At 39.6% G+C, this 27,059-nt stretch overlaps 1 protein-coding gene and 1 long non-coding RNA gene across 15 annotated transcripts in view; one reads left to right on the top strand and one right to left on the bottom strand.

The window, feature by feature from the left end:
- The window catches only part of cdh13 (cadherin 13, H-cadherin (heart)), an 813,941-nt gene that overhangs the window by 345,516 nt on the left and 441,366 nt on the right, over positions 1-27,059 (top strand). For all 14 annotated transcript variants that reach the window (XR_011346021.1, XR_011346020.1, XM_069902201.1 and 11 more), the window contains one exon: positions 12,799-12,948. Coding sequence is in view for 12 of the 14 variants with exons in the window: in XM_069902201.1 (XP_069758302.1) it covers positions 12,799-12,948 (150 nt within the window). In the remaining 2 variants the exon portion in view is untranslated. The remainder of the gene's footprint in view (positions 1-12,798; positions 12,949-27,059) is intronic.
- Positions 1-27,059, bottom strand: part of LOC138745103 (uncharacterized) — a 45,623-nt gene that overhangs the window by 3,558 nt on the left and 15,006 nt on the right. The gene's annotated exons all lie outside the window — the stretch shown is intronic.

Raw genomic sequence — 27,059 nt, 5'->3', positions numbered from 1 at the left:
GGAAGATTGTCTAGTGCTGGTCTTGTGGGTTTAAATTAGATTTTCAGGGGGAGGGGAACCAGAGTGCCTGAGCAGATTGAGGAGTGGAGGTGGGAAAAGATGATGTGAAAATTGCATGCATATTTGAATTCAGTGGGTTGGACATGGTGGAAATGTTCTCACATGCATCTATTTCAATGCAATGAGTATTAAAGGAAAGGCAGATGACCTTAGAGTGTGGATTGGCATGTGGAATTATGATGTGGTCATTAGTGAAATGGTTGCAGGATGGACAGGACTGTTCCAGGCTTCCATTGCTTTAGACGTGATAGAATAGAGGTGGGGGGATTGGGAGAGGAATGGCATTGCTTGTCAGGGAAAATATCACAGATGTGCGCAGGCAGGACGGTTCAGAGAGCTTGTCTACTGAGACCATGTGGGTGGAGCTGAGGAACAGGAAAGGTATGTCCACCCTCCTGGAGTTTTATTATAGACCACCCAACAGTCAATGAGAATTGGAGGAGAAAATCTGTAAAGAGAAAGCAGAAAGTTGCAGGAAACATAAGGCTGTGATAGTAGAGGATTTTAATTTTCCACATATTGACTGGGACTCATAATACTGTAAAAGAGCTGGATGGCTTGGAATTTGTCAAATGTGTTCAGGAAAGTTTTCCTAATCAATATATAGAGGTACCAACTTGAGAGAATGTTATACTAGATCTCCTATTAGAGAACAAGACAGGATTGAAGTATGTGCAAGGGAACCTTTTTGTGTCCAGTGATCATAATACCATTAGTTTCAAGCGAATTGTGGTGAAGGATAGGACTAGACCTTAGGTTGAGATTCTAAATTAGAGAAAGGGTAATTTTGAGGAAATGAGAAAGGATTGAGAATGCATGGATTGGAATAAATTGTTTTCAGGCAAGGATGTGAGAGGTCAGTGGAGGACCTTCGGAGGTGAAATTTTGAGAGTGCAGTGTTTGTATGTTCTTGTCAGAATTAAAGACAAGGTTAGCAAGCATAGGCACCTTGGTTTTCGAGGGACACTAGGGATCTGGTTCAGAATAAGAGAGAGATGTTCAACAGGTATTGGCAACATGGAGTAAATGAAGTACTTGAGGTGTATAAAAAATGCAAGAAAAACCTCAAGAAATAAATCAGGAAGGTTAGAAGAAGACGTGAGGCTACTTTGGCTGACAACGTGAAGGAAAATCCTAAGAGTTTCTTGAGGTATTTATTCTACAGGTAAAGGACAAAATTGGTCCCCTTGAAGATCAGAGTGGTTGGCTTTGTATGGAGCCAATAGAGATGGGAAAGGTCTTAAATGAATTTTTTTCCAACCATATTCACTCAAGAAACAGGCATAAAGTCATGGGAAGTAGGAAAACAAGTAGTGAGGTCATGGAACCTAGAGAGATTAAAGAGGAGAAGGTGGTTGTAGTCTTAAAGCAAATAAGGGTGGATAAATCCCCAGGGCCTGACAAGATAGTCCCCTGGGCCTTGATGGAGGCTAGTGTAGAAATTGCAGTGGGTGGCAGAAGTATTTAAAATTTCCTTAGCCACAAGTGTGGTGTCGGAGGATTGGAGGGTTGCTCACCTTGTTCCATTGATTAAAAAAGGCTCCAAAGGTAACCCAGGGAATTATAGCCCAGTGAGCTGGACGTCAGTAGTAGGTAAATTATTGGAAGGTGTTCTAAGAGATCGGATATACAATTATTTGGATAGGAAGAAATTGATCAGGGATAGTCAAATTGGCTTTGTGCATGGTAAGTCATGTTAACCAAACTTGTAGAGTTTTTGGAAGAGGTTACCAGGAAATTGATGAAGGAAAAGCTATGGATGTTGTCTGCATGGACTTTAGTAAGGCCTTTGTCATGGTCCCACAAGGGAGGTTAGTCAGGAAGATTTTGATGCTAGATATTCATAGTGAAGCCAGAGAGTAGTGGTGGATGATTGATTCTCAGAAAGGAATCGGTGCTGGGACTATTGTTTGTCATCTACATCAATGATCTGGGTGATTATGTGGTAAATTGGATCAGCAAGCTTACAGATGACATGGTGGTGTCTCTTTGGAGTTCAGAAGAATGGGGGTGGGGTGGGGGGCTTCAGAGAAGCATTTTGAATGTTGAAAGACCTGGACAGAGTAGATGTAGCAAAGTTGTTTCCCATGGTGGGGGAGTCGAGGACAAGAGGGCACAAATTCAGGATTGAAGGGTATCCATTTAAAGCAGAGATACAGAAGAATTTCTTTAGCTAGAGAGTGGTGAACTTTTGAAATATCCTGCTGTGGAGGTCAGGTCATTGGGTTATTTAAGGCAGAAATTGATAGGTATCTGAATGGTCAGGGTATCAATTATGGGGGAGAAGGCCTCTTGGGGTGTGGGGCTGAGAGGGAGAATGGATCAGCTCATGATGGAATGGTGGAGTGGACTTAACTGACTGAATAGCCTACTTCTGCTCTTCTACTGTTTCTTAAGGTCTTATGGCATGTCTCCATATTAATAGAATCCCACATAAATTCACATGTATGCTGATCCACCAGTTTGATATAGTACTGTCATCTACAGGGCCTTCAGGAGCATCACATTGCCTAGATTAATTTCGGCAATGATTATTTACATGCCCTAATGGTTTTACCATTTGTTATGAGGTTGGATTTAGACTTAAAGGATTGGAAAGCAAAGCAGCATCATAACAAATCATTTTGATTGCAAATTAACTTGACAGAAATGCTGGTGTGTAGGAGCCCATGTATAGCTTCCACTTACAGATTATACACAGCTTTTTAATTGTTTTTCTTTTAAATTATTAAAATTGAATCAGAAGAAATTTTATTAAAAGATCACTGTCCAGTTTTTGCTGGACCGTGAGTCGTTTTGCACTCACTGTGAACATGTTGAGCAAAGTCGAGGGCATTTTATATATGCTGCCAATGGCTCTAAACTGTTCCGACTTCCGTCACAGGAAGAATTAAGAATTGACAAGACAGACAGAGGAAAAGATTCAAGGCTGTACTCAAAGCCTCTTTGAAGCCCTGCAACACCCTCCAGTGTCTGTCTGGAATCTCTGATACACAAACACTTTTGGTGGAGAAGGAGCATTTTGAAAATCAATGTGTCAAAAGAGTAAACCATTAGCCACCCACCCCTCATCCTGTTAGTTGCCACTCAGCCCTCAGCGCAAAATCTACAAAACTGAAGAGGAAGTAAATTATCCTTAGCCTCAATGGATAACTGAAGAAAAATAAAGCAAACCTTGAGAATTCAAAGTCCTATTTTGCACAGTCATTTGAGTAGGTTGCACATCTGCTCCTTGTCAATTCATCATTCAATTAGATCAATCCCTCAACCACATTTTGCTTGATGTCACCACCACATATAATCTATCAATCTTAGCCATTGAGCAAGTATATTAATGTCTATTTAGAGGGACGTACCCACTTGAACCAGTAACGGCTAATAGGTCAAAGGAAGAATAGGGCCAAACCACTTAATTGAATTAGAAAAATACTTTGAGGCAGAAAGATCCCGGCTGGAAGAGGAAACAACAGAGTTAATATCATTTGGAGCTTTTTAATGTTCTTAGCCAGAAAACTGCTGCCATTTCCCTCATAGAGGGACTGATTACAGGGACATGTCATGGCCCATTTCAAAACAAGAGCAGATCCAGTGCTTACTGATGGTAAGATCAATCATTCATCTCATTTTCATTAACTATTATAAAAGTGTTTCAATGAAAGAAAGTAGTAGGTTATGGAAAGTACACACCATTAACTGTGACTCAATGACCCAAGAAAAGTAGAGTGAGCTGCCTTCAGGACGACTACCCAGTACCACTAACTTCCATTGTGATTAAATCCTTTGAGAGGCTGGTCATGACCAGAATTAAGACATACCTAAGCAAAGACCTGGTCCCACGGCAATTCACCTATCATCATAATTGCTCCACTGCAGATGGAATATCGCTGGCTCTCCACTTAGCTCTGGATCACCTTGAAAACAGCAATCCATACAAATGGCAGCTCTTCATAGACTACAGCTTGGCCTTCAATACGATTATTCCCTCAGTGCTAGTTAAGAAGCTAAAAACTCTAGGCCTCTATACTCCCCTCAGCAACTGGGTCCTTGACTTTCTCAGCAGAAGGCAGTCAGTACGACTTGGAAACAACATCTTCTCCTCACTGATCATCAACACAGGCATACTCCAAGGATGTGTGCTTAGCCTACTGCTCTACTCATTCTACACCCACAACTGTGTGGCCAGGCACGATTCCAATGCTCTCTACAAGTTTGCTGGTGACACCAGAGTTGTCGGCAGAATTACAAACAGCAATGAGGAAGTGTAGAGGAAGGAGATAGATCAGCTCGTTGAACGGAGTATCAACAACAACCTTGTGCTCAAAGTCAACAAAACCAAGGAGATGATTGTGGACTTCAGGGGAACATGACCCAGTCCTCATCATGGGCTCAGTAGTGCAGAGGGTGAAGAACTTCAAATTCCTGGGAATCAACATCTCCGAGGATCTGTTCTGGAGTCTCCATGTCGATCCAAAAATTACAAAGAAGGCTCACCAGTGGCTATACTTTTTGAAGCGTCTGAGGAAATTCAGTTTGTCATTGAAAACTCTCAAAAACTTCCGCAGGTGGACCATGGAGAGCATTCTGGCTGGTTGCATCTCTGGCTGGTTGCATCACTGCATGGTACGGAGGCACCAACTCCCAGGACGAGAATAAACTCCAGAGGGTTGTCAACTCTGCCTGCGACATCACAGGCACCAAAGTTCACTCCATCGAGGACATCTACATGAGGCAGTGTCTTAAAAAACCAGCCTCTGTCCTCAAAGACCCCCACCATTTAGGCCATGCCCTTTTCACTCTGCTACCATCGGGAAAAAGGTACAGGAGCCTAAAGACAAGCACTCAGCAGCATAAGGACAGTTTCTTTCCTGCTGCCGTCAGGTTCCTGAATGATCAAAGAACCAAAGACCCTGTCTTATTTTTGTGCACTATTTTTTATTTTTTATAGTGATGTTGTAAGATGGTTATTATATAAATGCTTGCTCTGTGACGCTGCCACAAAACCCCGAATTTCCGGACTTGTTCCTGATGATAAACTGATTCTGATTCTGATGAATGAACTCTCGTTTCATACAGTAATAGGACGTCGCATAATTCTGAAAGGGAAATTACTTGGTCACGTTTTATTTCAACTTTGTTTAAAAACTTAATTCAGACAAAGGTCATAAAACATAACGATGTTATGGGATGATCATTGGAAATCAATGCAGGATCTAAGCTCTGACTCATTGCCCTTCCACCTTCTACCACAGGTGTTGACAACTCAGACATAGGTGAGCTGGGGCCGGAGGTGTGAGGTGAGGTGGAGAGTGAAATATTGTCAGTGTAATTTTTGGACACTGACACATCATATCTTCCTCATTCCCATTTCCTGATCCTGGCTCATTATGAAGAGGCTCATTTTTCTAAGCATGCATCTGTAACTTATCAGATGTCCTATTTGTGATTTGACAGAACAACAAATCACTTTGCTCAACTTATTCAGTCTTCTAACAGTAGCTAGGATTTCCATGCCTCTACCAATATGCTCAAATTGATCCAAGAACATGAGAACTTGGATCATGTTTTGCATTGTGTAAACTTGTAGCGACAGCATGGATTAGAAGTAATTCCATCCCAGCAGCCATGTTGTACAACCATACTTTTGATCCAAGATGTACTGTTGTAATACAGGGAGTTGAATTCAATACAGTAATCAAAGACTTTCTGAGGAAGAGAGTTATACAGCCTATTAAAAGGCTCAGACTACATCATTTTGTTTTAAGCAGTATGTGCCCAACATATAAGAATGGATTGGGAATATACTGCAAGTATTATAGGCATTTCCCAGCGATTGTTCCTGTTTCTACTGCACAATATTCTTGACACTCTCACTCTCATTGTTTAATTCCTATCGTGTCTTGTTAGCTGCTCTACGTGACCATGCTGGTTTATGAGGCTGTCAACTGTCATATCATCAAGAAACCAGCATGGGGACTTAATTGGACAATGGCAAACTTGCAGTTTTAACACCAGCTCACAGGAATGTGCCAAATGACCAGAGCTACTTAATACTATCAAAACTAGCTGATGTGCTGCAGTCACTATGGCCTGTAATATAATCACTGCATTCAAATTGTAAGTTGGTTGATGGTTTATGCCAGCACAATCTTTTGATTATCTTGCATTATCTTATGCTGCCCATGCGACCGTTCATTAGACTGGAGTTAATGAGTATTGTTTGGATATAAAATTTTACATTTACATTTTATTTGTGGTGAAGTAGAAGCCGATTCTGGCTATTTAAACCTGTGCCGCCCCATTACAACCATATTAACCTCCAACCCTGTACATTTTGGAAGGTGGGAGGAAACTGGAGCACCCGGGGAAAACCCATGTAGACACGGGGAGAATGTACAGATTAGTTACGGACAGCGCTGGATTCAAAACCAGGTCGTAGCATTGTGTTATTATAGATGTTTGTCAGTATTGTTTCCTGATACTGACATGAACTAACTGACAGAGATACTGCAAATGCTCAGAATGAGTGGTTTGACAATGTTCGGTTCTATTTTTCTGTTCTTCACTCATTCCAGTTATGATGTGGTACATACAGAGCCTGCCTTGCAAGTAAACCTGCTCATCCACAAAGAACTCTTACCGATGTGTTTGAAATTTACACAAGCACAAGGTGTTGGAAGTATAGAGCTACATCTTTTGTTCCACACATGACCCACTTCGTGCCTGTAAAATGCTGGCAGCTCCTCCTGATGAGAAAGAGGATATCTCAGGACAAATCAAGAATGACAACTGTCTTAATCTTCTGTTCATTTATCTGACCAACAATGGAGCATTTATATCCCTTTTATATATTTTGCTCTCACTCTTCGTGAATGTAAATGTATTTAACTTTCATCTCAGATTTCAGCTGCAGTTATTGAAAGCTTAAATTTTCATTTTATATTTTTATAGTGTCAAAGAAATTTTTGCTTACCCTGACTCCTTTAACTACTTGCCTCTCAAACAGAATTAGACAAGTTTAAGAATTAGTGGTACTATTATTAACGTATAATTTTACTGGAAGAAAAATACCATGGGGATAAATTTAAAAATTATGTAACTCTTGGAAAGCTAGAAATTAGATCACCTATGTGTCTGATATGGTATGAGAGCTGTCGCTTATTATTTTTGGAGAGCAACCTGTCTCTCACATCAACTTCCCAGCTTTCAGCCAGATCATAACTAATCAATGTTGACCAGTAACTTCAAAGCAGATTTCAGGAAAGTTGGAAGCAGGTGAAGGAATCAAGAGCAAAAATAAGGCATTGCACACAGGTAAAGGGATCTCATGAAACTGAAGGAAATAAATATTTGGTGACTCTGCAATGCTTGATGCTTGAAATGGAGTGAAAGAGTTTTATTGAAGCCCCAATGCAGTGAAGGATGAAGATGAGTGACAGAGCAGAATAACATTGAACCAGTGTGAGGTGATGTTGATGGAGAGGTCAAAAGCGAGTCTGTTAAATGGATCATATGATTGCAAATTATATATTTACTGTGATGGAGATTTGACCAGTAACTTGGAAACTTCACCTACTGTGAAGTTGTTCAACCACTAATCTGAAATAAATTTGGTTCAGACATGAGTAGGATAGCTTATCTGATTTAAGAAAGTAGAGATTGGGAAGTGAAATGATATATAATGTGGAAGAAAGGTAATGCAAAGAGATATACCGCTATAATTAAAGCTAAAATCATTTATTTTTTGGACTGGGTATATTTGCAACAACTGTGAAGAAATGTTCTCCCTCCCAAGAACCACCTGCTGCCCAATTAAAATGGTGAACTGCTAACGTGATGAAAACAGCCACTAAATAATGATTACACGGTAGTAAAACGTTTTCTGTCTTCAGGTGCAGAGTTCCTTTTCAAGTTCAAATTTATTGTCAGAGTACAGACATGATATCACATACAACCCTGAGATTCTTTTCCTGGCAGGATTTCTACGTATCGGTAGAGTAAACTGAACTCAAGAAAAGAGATGTATAAAATAGAGACAAATGTAAGCAAAGAAAGTAATGTAAACAAACTGGACAAACAGAGACAAAAATCAGTTAATAATAATGTACAAAATAAGAGTCCTTAAATGAGTCTGTGAATCTATTGTTTAAAAGAGGTTGTAATTGAAACTGGTGGTTGAGTCTTGTGGCACTTATACCTCTTTCCTGGTGGCAGCAGCGAGAACAGAGCGTGTGCTGGGTAGTATGGATCCCTCATGATTGCTGTGTCATGTCTAATGTGAATGTTAACACTTGTATAAACTGCATATTGGAATTAAAGAAAATTTCTTGTGGTCCATGATCTTTGTTTTAACTCATTTTTCATGAAACTGGTGACACAATACAGGTAGAAGGGAAGGAAGAATTTCAGACAACAGTTTAATCAAAAGGAGTCCAGGAGCCATGGGGGAGAGCGGGGCAGCGGGATCAGTGTGGAGTCTGATACAGGGCCGTGGGGGACAGCAGGGCCGTAGGATCAGTGTGGGGACTGGTATAGGGCCGTGGGGGAGAGTGGGGCAGTGGGATCACTATGGGGACTGGTGCAGTGTTGTCTTTTCCCACTTAGTTTTTTTTTAGTTACAATGGGTTTGCCGGAACATAACTCCATCATAAGTTGAGGAGCACCTGTATAAGACATCCGTGAGGCCAAATTTGGAGTCTTATTGACAGTTTTGGTGACCTATCCACAGGAAAGATATCAATAAGATAGAAAGAGGTCAGAGAAGATTTACTAGGATGTTGCCCGGACTTCAGGAACTGAGTTACAGGGAAAGGTTATACAGGTTAAGACTTTATTCCCAGGAGCGTAGAAAAATGAGGGGAGATTTGATAGAGGTATTTAAAATTATGAGGGGGATAGACAGAATAAATGCAGATAGGCTTTTTCCACTGATGGTAGGTGAGATATAAATTAGAGGACATGGGTTAAGAGTGAAAGGGGAAAAGTTTAGTAGGAACAGGAAGGGAAACTTCTTTACACAGAGAACGGTGGAAGTTGCAACAAACTTCCAGCTGAAATGGTGAATGTGAGCTCAATTTTAACATTTAAGAGGAATTTGGACAGGCACATGGATGGGAGAGGTATGGAGGGCTATGGATTGGGTGCAGGTCAGTGGGACGAGGCAAAAAATAGTTTGGCACAAATTAGAAGGCCCAAGGCCTGTATTTGTGCTGTAATGCACTATGTATCTATCTACTGATTATAAAATATATATTGGCCCAAGTTTTACGGTATTTAGCAAAGGATATCAGTTGTCTCTGAACTAAAAGTGCTCACAAAGGTTAGCAGGGACATTACATGGCTTCCTTCCTTTATAGCAAGAGTTGCACATTAGGTCACGAATGATTCTAGATGGATTGTGTTTGTGAAGAAAGCACCCTGTGGAGGACCATAGATCACATCAGCATCTTCTTTATCTCCAGATATAGATTTACGTGTGCATACACGGGTAGTTGTATTTACATTAATACAACAATAGCTGACAGTTTGTCATCATTTCCATTGTCATCTCAAGACCATCATCTTTGGTTGACAACTCTGTAATCATTGCTTCACCCTTTTCATTGCACTATTATAAATAATGTGACCCAAATGCCACCTCATTATTTAGCCTAAAAATTCTAGTGTTTATAGAATATTTTATTTGAAACTGATTATTGGGAATACAATTTTTGTTATAAGTTGACCAACTTAATGCTGGGTTCAGAATGGACAATATTAGCATAAATTTGCAAAGAGCTAGTGGATTACATCACATCGATTGCAAGCAAATCATGACGTGCTATCAACATCAGTACGATCAGGGCTATTGGTGACTCAAGGCGAGGTACCCATATAGGATGCAGGATGCAGGTGACTGGCTTGAGACTGGTTGAAGGGGTATCAGGTTAAAGAATCAGGAGGCGAGGGGGTAGCTTCCTGATTGTGTCAGAGGTGTGCATCCAAAGCTCAGTTTACTGCTGTTTCGGACAGAAGGTTCTGTGGCTTCAGGAATCCTGGGATGACCCAGGAGGGACTCTCTTTTCCTTCTCTTTCTCTGGCTGTAAAAGATGCTGGGCAATTTTTGCTGATAGCAAATCTTTATCTCCCTTACAGTGGACTAAAGGAAATTTCATTGCAATATCCCATTTGCTCTTTTATTACTTGATAATACAATAATCTTGAAGCTGCCCAGCATCACTCTCTTTCTGTTGTTATCTTTCCTCTTCTTCCTTTTCTGTTTCTCTTGCCTTTAAATAGGATCCCATTAGCTTTCTGATGAAACAAAAGATGGCGATCCTGAAATATCAGTTGCATGGTAACAATAGCTATGTTAAATATTATATCGCACAACAACCTCTCACTTAATGTCACCAAAACCAAGGAGCTGATTATAGACTTTAGGAGGGAATGATTCAGTGATGATTGGGGGATCAGAGGTGGAGACAGTGAGCAAATTTAAATTCCTGGGAGTCACTTTAACTGAGGGATTTAATAATTTATATGCAATGGATTTAATATAATGAACATCAAGAGAATTTACATGAGATTGCCTGTACGCTTGTTCATTCCTATCTTCCAAGTTAAATTATTTAATGCAGCAATTGGTACTTTGGTTTTCTGAAAGAGCATATCATGGCTTATAAAATTTTGCCAGTAAAACTTTTGAGAAGTGGCCATATTGCTTGTATTGTACAATACTGATAACAATAGAAAGGACAATGTTTATCAAGACACTAGCCCCAGTGCACTCTGAGATTCCAGAAAGACAGTAGCCCCAGTGGACTTTGAGATTCCAGAAAGACAGTAGCCCCAGTGGACTTTGAGATTCCAGAAAGACAGTAGCCCCAGTGGACTTTGAGATTCCAGAAAGACAGTAGCCCCAGTGGACTTTGAGATTCCAGAAAGACAGTAGCCCCAGTGGACTTTGAGATTCCAGAAAGACAGTAGCCCCAGTGGACTTTGAGATTCCAGAAAGACAGTAGCCCCAGTGGACTTTGAGATTCCAGAAAGACACTAGCCCCAGTGCACTCTGAGATTCCAGAAAGACAGTAGCCCCAGTGGACTTTGAGATTCCAGAAAGACAGTAGCCCCAGTGGACTTTGAGATTCCAGAAAGACAGTAGCCCCAGTGGACTTTGAGATTCCAGAAAGACAGTAGCCCCAGTGGACTTTGAGATTCCAGAAAGACAGTAGCCCCAGTGGACTTTGAGATTCCAGAAAGACAGTAGCCCCAGTGGACTTTGAGATTCCAGAAAGACAGTAGCCCCAGTGGACTTTGAGATTCCAGAAAGACAGTAGCCCCAGTGGACTTTGAGATTCCAGAAAGACAGTAGCCCCAGTGCACTTTGAGATTCCGGAAAGATATTGTCCTGCCTTTCTAGTAACGGAAAATGAATGCAACTTGAAATAATCACTAGTAGGTGCAGAACAAATGAGTTCTTGGATAATACATTTTTTACAAGCCCATTTGCTTTAAACACAATACTAAAGGAAAAAAAGTTGATTTCTATGTTTGGTAGTGTTTAAATTAGTTGAAAATAGTACTCTTAAACTCATTTTAAATGATTTCATTACAATTCTAATAAATTTAACGAAGTAGATACTAGGAGGAATCCAATTTAACCTGGCCCAAATTGCACAGAATACACTTGTAATAATTATTCTGCCACAATAGACAAAAGCAAAGATCAATGGATTGTAATCACTGAGTGCAGGCAATTGGAATACCCATTGGAGGAAAGCAAACAATTTAGATCGCATTGTGCTTTAACACTGATTTATTGTCGTGTGGAACCATTAAGAATTTGACAGTGACACTATTACACTAATGCTTTATTGAGAAGTTTATCACCTCCTATATTTCCATCTGTATAGTATTAAGGGGCTCAAGGAGGGTAATGATGGAATTACTCTGGTTGCTAGCATTTGATATGTGGGAGCGATGGATACCGGTTCAGCTTCCCTTTGCATATTTGGAGTGAAGTACACTGGCGACATTCTCACAAATTGTTGAAAGAGGGCTTGCCAAAACACTCAGGACCCCAACCACCCCACACGCACGCACCTTCCAGCTACTCCCGTCAGGAAAAAAGGTCGAGAAATATTAGAGCCAGAACGATCAGGCTGAGGTGGTTCTTCCCATGGGCTGTGAGAATGCTGAATGTCTGCTAAAGCAACTCTCCATTACTCAACGATTTATTAAGAATATCTATTTTAATATATGTACATAGATACTGTCTATATGTATCATTTGTCTGTTTGAGTGTATGGCTACTTGTATGTTTTGGACTTCTGCACCATAGAGCGGAGAATGTTGTTTTGTCAGGTTGTACAGGTACAATTAGATGACAAATTAACATGAATGAAAAACAATTTCACCATATTTGTCTCTCTCCATCTTTCATCCACATTCCAGTTACTTTCTGTATTTGAACCCATCATATATCCTCAGAATAAGCTGTTTTAAAAATCTTGGGGAAAGGGGTGAGAATTGCCACGTTGCTTTTTCAGTTTCTTTGAAATAAAAACTGATGGCAAACTCTCAGCTGGGGTGTATTGGGATTTGCACCAATATAAACTCAGACTGTGTGAAGCTATGCTTTAACTCTATTATTCAGAAAAAAAGAATTTAGAATATGTCATTTTATCATTTTTTGCACAAATTATGGAGGTTTCTTTTGTTTGACTGATGATTAAATATATATGTATTGGTATTTTCTAGATAATAACTGACAGTAAAGATAACATCAAATTTCAACTCCATGGAAAAGGTGTGGATGAAGAACCAAAAGGCATTTTCAAAATCAATGATCAATCTGGACAAATCATTGTTACCCGCACGTTGGACCGTGAGATGATAGACATGTATATTGTAAGTATTTACATACAATGTAAATTTTCCTTGAAAAAATATGAATCTCTGTCACCAGCATTTCTTAATAAACACAACAGGATAGGCACATGCATTGGAAAAATCCAGTCGATATTAATTAAGTCATTTGTATGCACGGACTCTATTTTCCTTGATCGGCTATAGAGATCTCTGTGGAACTGTTCCTCAACCTAGCTATAATAGAAATGTACCTCCAAATAGATTACTGAACTTTTACAGTGTGGACTAACAGTTCATGTATGATTCCAGATTTATTGTCACAGTACATACATGACATCACATAGAACTGTTACGAGCCCAAAGGACCCCAAAACCCAGCAGCAATAGATATTCACCAAGACAAATGGTTATTTCAACAAAAATTGCTTTTAATTATCTTTAAATATGAAAATAGAAACAAACTTTAACTTAACTATTATTATTAACTTACATAACAAGCTAACCTAACCCCTTTCTAATTTTAAGTGCATGTGTGTGTCATATGTGGTAAGTTTAGAAAAGTTCTTTGGTTCACAATCCAATCTCACTTCTCATTCTTCCAAGTTCAATTATTGCAGGAAATTCTTAGACTGTGCACAGAATTGAACATGTATAAAGTTCACCAGGCTTTGGAGCTCGAAAGGTAAATGGTTACCACCATTCAGGAAGGTTCTTGTAGGTTTTGTAGAGAGAAATGTGTTGTTCCAGGATATCCACAACTGAGGTACTTCCCTCAGTCACCTCAGTGTCTTGCTGATGAAACTTTCCCCATCAGGGTTCTCCAGATGATCACCTCTTTCTTATTCCAAGTGAAACATCAGACAGCCAAAACCACAAGAGTAGGCCATCTTCCACGCTCTGGAGCTTCCGTTTCAGTTTCAACAAGCTTCCTGATTGACACTGCTTTCGGTCTGTCTGTCTGTCTGTCTCTCTCTCACAGACTGCTTGCAAAAACCACCTGACCTTCTCTATCAAACAATAGGAGTAAGTCTTCTGGTTCATCTGTTGTTTTTAGGTAAACAAGAACCCATCAGTGACCTCTCACTGAGCACTCTTCAAACCTCTGTAAAAAGGTAACAGCAGACAATATGTCTCTTGTAAAAGGCAATAGTCCATCATTCCATAATGTCAGTTCAATTAATAAGTACTTGTGAAGTCTACGTAAGCACTCTTCACAGTTTCTGCAAAGTCACTGACTGTGGACATGAAGTTTCCAGTATTTTCAAATAAGATCTGTTTTAAAGTGTGTGTGCATATATTTTAACCTACTCTAACCTTTCCCAATTTATCTTCCCAAAATATTTCTATATATTCTGTCACACAACCCTGAGATTCCTTTTTCCTGTGGGCACAGGAAAATGACCACTAATAGGTAGTGAAAAAAATAAACTACACACACCATAAAACATATAAACAAAGAACTCTAAACAGATAATGAATGTAAACAAACTGACTGCGTAATACAGAAAGAACAAAAAGAAAATCAATAAAGTACACAAGTAAGAGTCCTTAAATGAGTCCGTGATTGAGTTTGTCCTCGAGGAGTCTGATGATAGAGGGGTAGCACCTGTTCCTGAAACTGGTGGTGTGAGTCTTGTGGCACCAATACCTCCTCTTTCATGAAGGCAGCAGTGAGAAAAGAACGTGTGCTGGGGTGCTGTTGGTCTTTGACGATTGCTGCTGCTCTCTGATGACAGCATTCCTTATAGTGGGGAGGGTTTTGCATGTGATGACCTGGGCTGTGTCCACTACCTTTTGGAGGGCTCTACACTCAGGGGTATTGGTATTCCCATACCAGACCATGATGCAGCTGGTCAGCACACCTTCCAACACTCCTCTGTAGAAATTTTCCAGGGTTTCTGTTGTCATACCAAACCTCCACAAACTCTTGAGGAAGTAGAGGCACTGATGTGCTTTCTTCACGATGCCTTTAGTGTGTAGAATCTATGAAAGAGCCTCCAAGATAGTGACTCCCAAGAATCTAAATTTGCTCATCCTCTCCACCTCTGATCCCCTAATGATCACTGGATTGTAAACCTTTGGTTTTCCTTTCCTGAAGTCAACAATCAGCTCCTTAGTTTTGGTGGCATTGAGTGCAAGGTTATTGACAGTGCACCATTCAGCCAAGTTTTCAATCTCCACCCTGTAGGATGACTCATCCCCTTCCTTTATACAACCCACTACCATGATATCGTTGGCAAATTTATAGATGATTTTATTGTCGTTCCAAGCTACACGGTCATAGGTGTGAAGTGAGTAGAGCAGGAGGCTAAGAACACAGCCTTGTGGTGCTCCAGTACTGATGGAGATTGTGGAGATGTTCTTACCAATCCTCACTGCTTGTGGTCTGGAGGTGAGGAAATCCAGGATCCAATTACACAGTGGGGTGTTAACTCCCAGGTCTGGGAGTTTGCTGATCAGTTTTGAGTCACCAAATTTGTTGATTTTCTGTGCCGGAGTGGTTGTGAAATTATATTACCAATCCACAAAGCTGATATTAGTGATGGGTAATAGCAAGAGAAATATGCCATTGTCTTCAAGACCTTGAAGTTGTTTTTGAAACTTGAGAGCTGATAGTTCTCACCCATACCCATCAAAATGCAGACTTCTAAAGTTTTAATTTTTTTTATTTACAAGGTAGAATCCAATTCAGGCCATAGAGACCCATGTCGCTCAATTACACACAATTTACCTCCAATCCTGTACAGCTTTATGATTGACTCAGGTCCACTTCCCTATTTGATCCCCATCACCCTTAATTCCCCTACCATGCAAAACAATTGACTGGGTTCAAGAGAAACAAGACAATTTGTTGCAGGCAATAAAAGTCCAAAAGCAATTGCAAGGTTGTACACTGATTTTATTGATGACTAAGCCGCAGTTTTTCACCTGATATTAAGAGGTGGTGATCACAGAAGACCCAGAAAAGCTAAACTTTGAAGAATTCTGCTCAGTAACCATTTCCCAGCTGTACTTCTCCTCCATCGTTCACACTCTTCCTCTCACATTTTCTAACACCCTGTATCTGCCTTTCTGCCAGTGCCTGTCTGCCTCTCTCTCCCTCTCTCTCTCATGTTGCAGATAGTTCTAAGTGCAAATTATGTACCTCACCAGTAGAGAGCTAACTGGAATTTTGCAAGTCCAATTAAGATTAAAGCTACATCTTAAGATGTTCATGACACTGCCCTGATAAGCAAGTGGTTTTACAAGTACAAAGATGTCAATCCAACAGATATGCTGAAGGGCAGCATGGTTAGTGTAGCGATTAGCATAAAGTTATTATTATTACAATGCCAGTGACCCAGGTTCAAATCTGGTGCTGTTTGTAAGGAGTTTGTATGTTCTTCCTGTGACCTGTGTGGGTTTTCTCCAGGTGATCCGCTTCCCTCCAACCTTTCCAAAACATACGGGTTGGAAGTAAATTGGGTGTAATTGGGCGGCATGGGTCTCAATGACCTGAATTGGATTCTACCTTGTTGTAAATTTTAAAAAATTAAAACATTAGAAATCTGCATTTTGATGGGTATGGGTGAGAACTATCAGCTCTCAAGTTTCAGAAACAACTTCAAAGTCTTGAAGGCAATGGTATATTTCTCTTGCCGTAATCCATCACTGATATCAGCTTTATGGATTGGTAATATAATTTCACAACCCCCCTGGCATAGAAAAGCAACAAATTTGATCTTATCATTTCCAGCAAAATTCTTTTAAGTTGATTTTAGTATTGCTACTACATATTTAGAATAGCAACGCTAGGTTAATTTGATTTTTCCAAGGGAGTCACAATAAACCCAAGAATAACAAAAGTATTTTTCTTTGATAACCTTCCTCAAAATTCCCCCTTGTTACTGACGCAGGATCATTTGCGTCTTCGAACATTAAGGAATTCAAGAAGTGCCTCCTCATTTCAGAAAGAAGAATGTTGGAAGGTGCAGAATCTAATGATGTTCTTTGGCATGGTGCAGAATTCACTCAACACTTCTGTGGACACCTGGGGCAGATTTTACAATCCGGGATACTGCCAATACCTATGGGTAGAATATGCTCTGAGCCCTGTTCTTAGGTTTCAACGATGTGCCTTTGACAGGTGCCAAAGAGCATGGGTTCATCAAATCTATCCTGTAGTGGATTCACCACACGATTTACTTCCATTGAGTGAGCAGAACTTACCAAAATCCACTAACTCTGCCAGCGCTCATTAGCACAGAAGTCTGTTTTAAGATACATAATTTGCATTTTAGTTCCAATTCCTTGATTTTGTTTTTCTTCAAAGCAGCAGAAACACATGGATTTTCCTTGTCATGACATTGACTCCTACCTTAAAGATTAGATGTGATATTGTTGAGATATTGGAATGTCACTTATCCTTCTGCACTTATGAAAATAAAATATTTCATACTTTGGTATGGTTTGGACAAAAATACATGGTCATAACTTTTCCATAAATTGCTTAATTTGTGACCGTTTCCAATGTAGCAGAATGAGAAGGTTTAGCATTCAGGGAACATTCTCAAACAAACACACCAATTGTAATTCTACTGAAACTGGAGCATTTTTTGAGGCTAGATGTAAACATTTTTCTTTGGGTACTCTCCCAGCCCTTTTTACAAGAAAATCAGGATTTATTGTCATGAACAAGTCATGAAATTTGGTGTTTTGTGGCAGCATCTTAGTGCAAACATTCATATTAAGACCATCTTACAACATTACTATATAAAAAAATAAAATTAATAGTGCATGAAAAATAAAGGCAGTGCCTTTGGTTCATTGATTATTCAGGAATCTGATGCGGAGGGGAAGGAGTTGTCCTTGTGCCGCTGAGTGCCATCTTTAGGCACCTGTTGCTTTTTCCTGATGGTAGCAGAGTGTAGAGGACGTGGCCTGGGTGGTGGGGGTGTTTGAGAATAGAGGCTGGTTTTTTGAGACACCTCCTCATGTAGATGTCCTCGAGGGAGTGAAGTCTGGTGCCTGTGATGTGGCAGACCGAGTCAACAACCCTCTGGAGTTTATTTATGTCATGAAAGTTGGTGCCTGCATACCAGGCAGTGATGCAACCAGCCAGAATACTCTACATGGTACATCTGTAAAGGTTAACAAGGAGTCTTTGGTGACATACCAAATCTCCTCAGACTCCTCACAAAGTATAGCTGCTGGTGAACCTTCTTTGTGATTGCATCAACGTGGAGGCTCCAGGTCAGATCCTCAGAGATGCGGACACCCAGGAATTTGAAGTTCTTGACCCTTTCCACCTTTGAGCCCTCGATGAGGACTGAGTTGTGTTACCCATTATCTCCAGTATGTTACCATACTTTCACATAAACATTTTTGCTCTTGTTCACTGCTTTACTATTGTACCATCTGTTCAAGTGGTATTTCAAAATGGACTACATACAGTCTCAATGCCAGTACCAATTAGAGTGGAAATGACTGGGTACTCAAGCGTGGTGACCACTCCAAGGGAATGAGATTCATTTTATGTGCATAAAATGTTGCAGCTTTTCAATCTATTAGAGAAGTTCTGTTGCTTTTATTGGAAGAAGTCTATGTAATTTCTATTTCTTCTACCTTTCAAAAAACATTGTTTTCTGATTTTGATTTTGTTTGTCATACAATAGATTGGTTGCCTTGATTTGTGTATCCTGCACCACCTCCAGTGTCATCAACATTATGGTTTTAAAATTCCATTAATCAGCTTTATTTTCTTCCATTTAAAAAACCCTGTTGGGTGGGTATATTGCCATATAATAAACCACAACACAATTGGGCCGTGTCTTTCATTTATCTAGCTTTGTATAGAAAACTGGGAAACGAATTGCAAAAATAATGCAAAGATATTAGGGAATGTTAAGAGAGTCGTATGGAATTCGTTCCATTGGTGATGAAAACAGGATCAATTAGGTCTTTCAAAGGGAAATTAGACAAGTGCTTGAGGGAAAATTGAAGAAAAATAGGGTTACGGACAAGGTAGGTTCTTGTATAAGGAGCTAGCATTGACATAATGGGCTGAATCGTATTGTTCAGTGGCATAGTGACGCTGTGTCACTGCATTCTCCAACCTAGTGGGTGATTTTCATAAAATTATTTTCCCAGTCTTACCTGTTTTACCAAGAGGAGTGTAACAATTAAAACCGGAGATAATAAATCGGTTTTAGCAGGACCAATTACTATGGGTTCATTTGGGATGTTAAAAACATTAAAAAAATTATTTTCTTGCAGAATTGTACTAGAGAAGGTTACACTGATAATACAAATTACATTTTCTATAAAATTATTGTTATTTAATGCGCATGAACAATCTTGATAAACAAATAAATATTGTAGAACCAGAAGGGCACAAATTGAAACTGTGGAGTCTCAACATTTTATACATTCTAAATCCTACTTTTTATGTTCTATTTCATTTTCTTTTATCATTCATTTTTTATTTCTGACAAAGTTACCTAATTTAATAGTGTATTAATTCAGTTTGTTCTGAGCTGTTCTTCAGTTGAAACATCACTGGGTTTCAACTTCAAGCCCTGATCCAGTGTTGGGCACAAAAATTCATGCTTTCATAAGGCCATATATTTTCAATAGGTTTTTAAAGTGAAGCTTAATCCGTACCCCTCAGTTGGATGTGTTAACAAAAAACTTGTTACTATTTGGAAAAAGGACATTATTGGTGTCCTTGTCAATATTAATCCCCATTTAACATGACCTTATTGAGGTTTGCAGGAGTATTTTCTCTGTATCACTTGCTGCATTTGCTATACTCCAAGATTAAAGAAATTAATTGGCTGAATATCCTGAAAGGAACTTCTGATGGGAGGGCAGGGATTTACCTAAATGCAAGCCATTCTTTTTTTTGTCCTTTAACTTTCATTTATTCTAAACTGAAACTGAAGCATGTAACATATACTGTGTCATTTTTCTAAAATGCTAAGTTAGTGATTTACTGGATTGTAGAAATAATTTTCGATTGTTTATTTTTTAGAATAATGTTTTTTGATATCACTGAAATAACTCAATTTTCCATCTTTATTTGGTTCCATATCACAACTTCTCATTCCAGGAATGCTGCCAAAAAATGTTGGTGTCATTTCTTCGACATCATTATTATCCGTCGATGATGAAATGTCTGGATATGCATAGAATATTACAATCATTTCAAATCATCAAAATTTGCTTTTCTACTCAGTAGCAGCATGAACTCAGTTCGCTTGACAGTGGCTTTATCTTCATAGTTCAGGTTTATTGTTAGAGTACATGCGTGACATCACAGACAATGCTGAGGTTCTTTTTCCTGTGGGCCAGGCAGAATTTTTACTTCTCAGTAGTACAAAAGCCTACTTAAGAAAAGTTGCATCGACAAAAGTGAGAAATGTAAACAGAGAAAGAAATGTAAACAAACTGACATTGCAGTCAGAAAAAATATAAATATTCAATAATAAATAACGTGCAAAGTAAGAATCCTTAAATAAGTCTCTGAGTCTGATGGTGGATGGGCACCAACTGTTCCTGAACCAGATATTATGAGGCATGAGACAGAGAACAGAGCATGGGGCGTGGATCCTTGATGATTGTTGCTGCTCTCCGAAGGCAGCATTCCATATAGATTTTATTGATGGTGGAGAGAGTTTGGCCTATGATATTACTGGGCTGAGTCCACTACTCCTACAGGGCTTTCCACTCAGAGGTATTGGTGCCCCCAAACCAGACGACGATTCAGTCAGTCAGCACACTTTTCACCACACTTCTGCAGAAGTTTGCCAAAGTTTCCAATGACGTACAGAACCTCCGCCAATTCCTGAGGAAGTAGAAGCATTGTCGTACTTTATTTACGATGATATTAGTGTGTTGGGTCCAGAAAAACTCCTCCCAAGATAGTGACTCCCAAGAATGTAACTGCTCACCCTCCTCTTGGAACATACTTATCAAAGAAGAATGTATTTGCAACCCCCCCACCCACCCTCCATGATTTCTCATTCCAGGAATGCTGCCTGCAAAGGTTTGTGTCATTTCTTCTATATTATCATTATCCTTCGACGTTGAAATGTCTGGATATGCATGGAATATTCTAATGCTTAGAGTACACTTCCTTGCATCTTTCTCACAGAATTGCTTTGAATTGTCTATGAACTTACTTGACAAGAAACAGTTTGCACCTTCCAGGACTATTTGCAAGTGCTCCGTTCCAGTGATCATTAGACTGCTTTATAATAGAATGTGGGGTATGGCTAGAGTGATCCATTCAGGAGAGAAGGGAGGGGTCATTAGCCTAGAATGGGTACAAATTAACTGGCTGTTTTAAAACAAAATGATGAATGCAATGCTTTGTCATTTACTTTTAACTGAATGTGTACTAAGTGGCTAATGCTTTTGAATATAGAATGACAGGAAGGATGGCCATGAAAATATAGCTTTTGAGAGCATATTTACTGTATGAAATTATACCACAGTGGGAGTCCTTAGTTGGAAAATGTAAGGGTATATTCTCAGAGCTTCTGCGTTTCCCCTTTGGTTGATGGAAAGCTCGTGGGAGCATGCCGGGATATTCAAATTTTGGGCTGGGTTATTCAGAATTGGTTTTCTATTGATTCAATAAACAGTTACTGAAGAGGATTGTTGTAATCCTTGTTTTATAAGAAAGTCATAGTTTAATAGCTCTCACTGACACTCTACATACGTAATATACATCTTCCCAGTAAATATATACTGTTATCCTTTGCAAATGGATCACACGGTGAAACTCTAAAGTCTGCAGATACTGTGATTGTAGTCAAAATACAGAGGTACTGGAGGAACTCAGCCCATCTTGCATTTTCTATTGGAGGTAAAGATATATTGCTGATGTTTCAGGCCTGAGCCCTTAAGAGTTCAGGCCCAAAATGTCCGTAATATATCTTTACCTGTCATAAATGCTGCAAAACTGGCTGAGTTCCTCCAAAATCTTTAATTAATGGATCCTACAAATGAAGTGTCACAGATCAAGACTGCAGTGTATAATCTATGATTTTTAAAAAAGTAAAATGTTTCCCTTGTTTAAATGACCACTGGAATGGGAGATAGAGCATGAAAAATCTAACCAAGCGAGAGTGAGCAAAAAATCCCATCTTTATTATTGACCAAAAATGACATTAATAATTTCTTCAGGCCTTTCCTGTCTGCAATATTTTTGCAGGTAAATCCATTCAAATGTTTGTTATGAGGGCTTATCTTCTCCAGCTATTCTTTTGTTTACTTCAAAGTTCTTTCCTGGATTTAGCTTACTCATCTGTATAATTTCATATTTTATATCCCGATGAGACACCCCAGTTGGCTAGTTTCTATTTTGAATTTAAAATGAATTTTGCTAATCCTTTTTTCACATGCCTCTTCTAATTGGTTTAATCTTGTTGCTTTTCTTTGTGATATAACAACAGGAAATGAGTCCAGTAGTTTAAGTCCAGTCCAGTCTATCCATTGGAACATGATGAAATATTGGGAGTTTTACATTATGACATTCTGTTTCATATATCAGCAAAACCACTTACTTTTTATTTTGACTTTCCACACATTTCAAAGGTGTGAAAGGTAATGACACAGACCTTACTGGCCAAGTCCTCCTACACCACCACCAGTAGGCTCCATGGTCCACATGTGAAGGTACAACGTGGTGGTTTGGATGAGACACAGATTGAGTGACTTCTTCGCTGAACGCCCACACTCTGCTCGTGGGTCAAAACTTAAACTTCCTTTAGCCAACTATTTTATCTCCCCTCAACCATTCCCACAGTGACATGTGTTTTTTGGCCTCATCAATTGAAGGGCGGAAGGAAAGGTAACTTGAGGGACAACATATCGTAATCCTCCTGGACACCTTTAAATCTAATGGCTAATAACATGAACTTTGATTTTTCTAATTTTAGGCAACCTCTATTCCCATCTGTTCCTCTGTCCCCACCTCTTCTTTACCTACTCCTTTATTTATTTTAACCTCTCTCTAACTTTTCTTCCCCCCCACCCCCCATCCAAATGGTCTCTTACTTTGCCTGTCTTACCACTTCTCATACTTTCCATCCTATCACCTCTGGACCTCTCCCCAGTTTCTTTCTGTCTGCACCAACCATGATGTCAAATGAAATTAATCTGCTTGCAAATTTAAATCTAATTGTTTTTAATTTAGACATACAGTACAACAATATTTTGGCCCACGAGTTTGTGCCCCCAATTTACACCCCATAACCTACACCCCTGGTATGTTTCAAACAGTGGGAAGAAACCAGAACCCCCGGGGGAAACCCATGCAGACACAGGAAGAACAAACAAACTCATTACAGGCAGCATGGGATTTGAACACTAGACCGGCTCCGACCGTTGGCGCTATAACAGCATGCGCAAACTGCTACACTAACCTTTATTCCCTGCTTCTTTAAGTGTCTCTCTATGGTTGAGAGCTTTAGTGATTCATAAGGCAAACCAAGAAGCATTATTTTGATAATTCCCTTAATTTCAAGAGGCATAAATACTGCAGTCAGTGACACTAACGCCATCAGGAAACAACAGACTATCTTTCTGAGATGTTAATCCATATTTTATTGCTAGATTTGTAAGTTTACCCCAGTATATCATTTATATCAACCTATTCAAGTTTGAATTTAAACGAAAATAACATGCACGTGTTTTTAATTATGTACCAGAAATTCACCCAAGCCTGATTAACAGACACCAATCAGTACTTCTATCAGTCATGTCTGACAGCTTTCAAACTATACTGTTTCCAAGTATCATTGGAATAAAATGGAATAATGTGGTAAAGAGCTCGGCATCTAAATTATATAGTTCTTGATTCGAATGCACAGTTGAACAAAAATGATGTAAAAGAGGAAAAATCTTTTCATTATTAGGGATTTTCCCAAAAAATAAATTTTATTTTCAATAAAATTATGTATAAAGTCTTTTTGCATCCTCAGTGTAATATTCATCCATTACATTGCTAGACATTGTTACATTCATTCTCCAATTTTCTGAGTGGCACAGTTGCCAGTCCCGTAACTCTGCCTATCCTTTGGGAGGCTACCCTTCTGGTCTCTAACCCTCAATGCCCAGTAGAGAGACTCTAGACTGTGGTTCTTCCCCACAAACCTCTTGCGATGACTGCCTCTTCAGCTTGCAGCTTCGACTGAGCCAGTTGGCTGTATTCACTGATACCTCGGTGTGCTGGAAGACCAACAAGTTTTGCTCAGACCAAAAGATGTCATAAATCAAAGAGACCTGGTGCTGGGGATGAACTGTGGCCAAGACCCTTGCTTCCTTCTCATCCCACTCCTTGGACAACATTTTAATTTGCTACTAACAAGACAAAAATCAACCCAATGCAAATGTATCAGGCAACTAAATTCTATTTTCATAGGAGTTGTGGTTACCACTGGTAAATTAATACTTATGAAACATGAAAGTCTGCAGATGCTGTGATTGTAGTAAAAACACAGAAAAGTTGAAAGAGCTCAGCAGGTATTTGTGTCCATAGGTGGTAAAGATCAGGGGTGTAGCTGAGTGGGGAGCAGGCCTTTGCAGCCCAGCAGCATCCCCGACCTCACAGCGCCCCCCCCCCGCACCTCATATTCGCTCATTCTGATCCACATCCAGCTCTTTCGCTTCCCCCCTCCCTCCCTCACAAATGGACGAGATAATTACTTTAAATTTCATAATGCAGAAAGCAAATTTCATAATGCAGTAATAGATTCCAGTTGTTAGGTGACTTTCTAGTCCTTTTTTTCAAAGTGGGGTTGAAAACATGTTGGGCATTGTAAATGTTCTTTAGTACTGGATTTCCTATTTTAAAAGAACATTACAACTATTGAAAAGTATAGGAGCTTCGTTTTTAAAAAAAAATCATATCACAAATATAAATATTTGATTTTTTTTTAACATCCTGGTAGCTATTATCAGTCTGCTGTTGCGGGTCTCCTTCCAATGATAAGCAGTGCTCCAACCAAAATAAAATAACCAAACTTTGTGTCCTTTGGATCCTGCCGATAGTAACAAGAAACAGCCCATCATACTCCTGGTACACAACTCAATCCCTGTCTGTTAAAGCGGGACATGAAAATAACTACACTGAGCTCCATGGATACCTTTAAATTCACGGAAAAAACAAGGACGTCAGTTTCAAAGCCTCCCCTGACATTTCTGTAAGACATAAAGGATGAGTGGTGTGGGAATAAAAGGACAAATGGAAGTCCCATTAAGGTGGAACCGACCCAACCAAACCCAGAACTTTCTGAAGCAGAATTTTTTCAAATAATCTTTGTGGTAGATTTACACAAGATTTCAATCTATCTCTATTTGATAAACGGCCACAACTGAAAGAAAAATTGTGTTGTGGACTCTGTGGGAAACTATGCTCGTTTATTACAAAAAAGATTAGCTGAAGTGCTATATTATCATGAAAGTTTAACCAGACACACCGGTAACACCAACGCCAGCCACAGGACCCATTGAAGCAGCTTCAGCTACGCCTGATTACACTTCTCAATGAAAGTAAGGAATTAACATCAAATCTTAGACAAACAAAATCAAAGTAATCATGAGTATTCTTAAAGTGTATTCCATTATTAACATTTGGTACCAATTCCAGCCCAACATCTTATTGAAGGGCAAAGTCAAAGAATGAGCTGTTTGATGAAGAACCCCCATGGAACTTTTGAAAACGTTTCGAAGCACAGCTGTACGGCGAGCCATGAGATGGCTGCCAGCATTCAATCGGAGGGGGCCTGTGTTCCATTGCAATGGTGGTGAATGGTCTGTGGGTCTAATTGGGTAAATGGAGGTTCCCAGCACCGATGATACCAGTCCTGCTGTCCCACACAAGAACGTGAAGGCAATCAAGGTGCCGGCAGCCACCAGCATCAAAGACTTCATTATTATCAAACCAATCAGCTGTGGCACGTTCAGTCAAGTGTGCCTGGCTCTGAAAAAAAAACACCCTGAGAATAAAGTCTATGCAGTCAAGACAAGTACTGGATTCAGTGCTCAGATGAAATACGATAGTTGAAGATTTGCTGTAATCAAGACAAAATGAGCCATGTCATGTCTTTTGGTGTTCTGGTGCAGAGAGAAAGATTGCAATTTTCTCATGACATTTGGGCATGTGTAGGCGTGCTTGGTGGGAGAGAAAGAAGGGCTGGCTGTGTTGGGGAGGGAGGAGAAGTGGGTGAGTTGGGCAGTGAAGAATGGGGGGGAGAGGTGGAGGGAGGATATGAAAAGAAAGGAATGGAAGAGAGAGCGAAGGGGTTGGAGGAACGAGAGAAAGAAGAGATGGAGGAGGGGGTGGGTGGGTTGGGGAGGGAGGAGAGTGTGACTTTAGGTGGGAGAGAGGGGAGAGAAGAGGGGAAAAGATTTGCTGGAATGAAACCTAGATGAAAGAGGCTGTTGTTATTGCTCTGTTAAATGCAAACTAAAAATGTACAATGAATTTAAAATTGTATGCGTCGTGGATTTGCGCACATAATTTTCTTTGTGCACTGGACGCACACAGCCATAGTCATGTGCTCTTGTTCCCCCTAACATCAAAACCTAGCTCTACCCCTGGTAAAGATGTACTGTATAACCAACATTTTGGGCCTAGCCTTTCTTCAAGGTTCTTAATAGTTTGGAATAGAATATTCATCTTTGGGATTGCTGCAAAATTTTACATGAAGTGGCAGAAATGACCACTTGCTAGTAATTCTATTGTTAAAGCGTCAGATCTTTTCATCCCTAGCTATTAAGAGATTTATTAAAAATGTTTGCAATTGGCCAAAGGTTTTCTATTGTTACCTCCTGTCTGCAATTTGGATTATTTTGACAAACCTGCAGCTTCTTATGTGACAATTACTGACAACATTCATACATCTTATTACCATGCATCTTCCTGCACAACCTGTATTGTGAAGTGGCATGAAATTTCAATTTGATTGTTAAAGTCATTGAATGAATGCTAAATTCATGCGACATGTTAATCAGCCTAATGTAATAGTGTGAATTCAATCAAAAAGCAGTCCATGAAAGTTAGCTGCAAAAATAACACCATAGTAATATTTTCCCCATCTACTTCAGTTGAGGCACAGATATATAATTAAATGTAAGTCCAAAATTTGTAGCAACACCAA

The sequence above is a fragment of the Narcine bancroftii genome, chromosome 10 (genome assembly GCF_036971445.1).
Source record: "Narcine bancroftii isolate sNarBan1 chromosome 10, sNarBan1.hap1, whole genome shotgun sequence".
Taxonomy (NCBI): Eukaryota; Metazoa; Chordata; class Chondrichthyes; order Torpediniformes; family Narcinidae; genus Narcine; species Narcine bancroftii.
The sequence above is the reverse complement of the archived record's forward strand: the minus strand, read 5'-3'. Positions and strand labels throughout refer to the sequence as shown.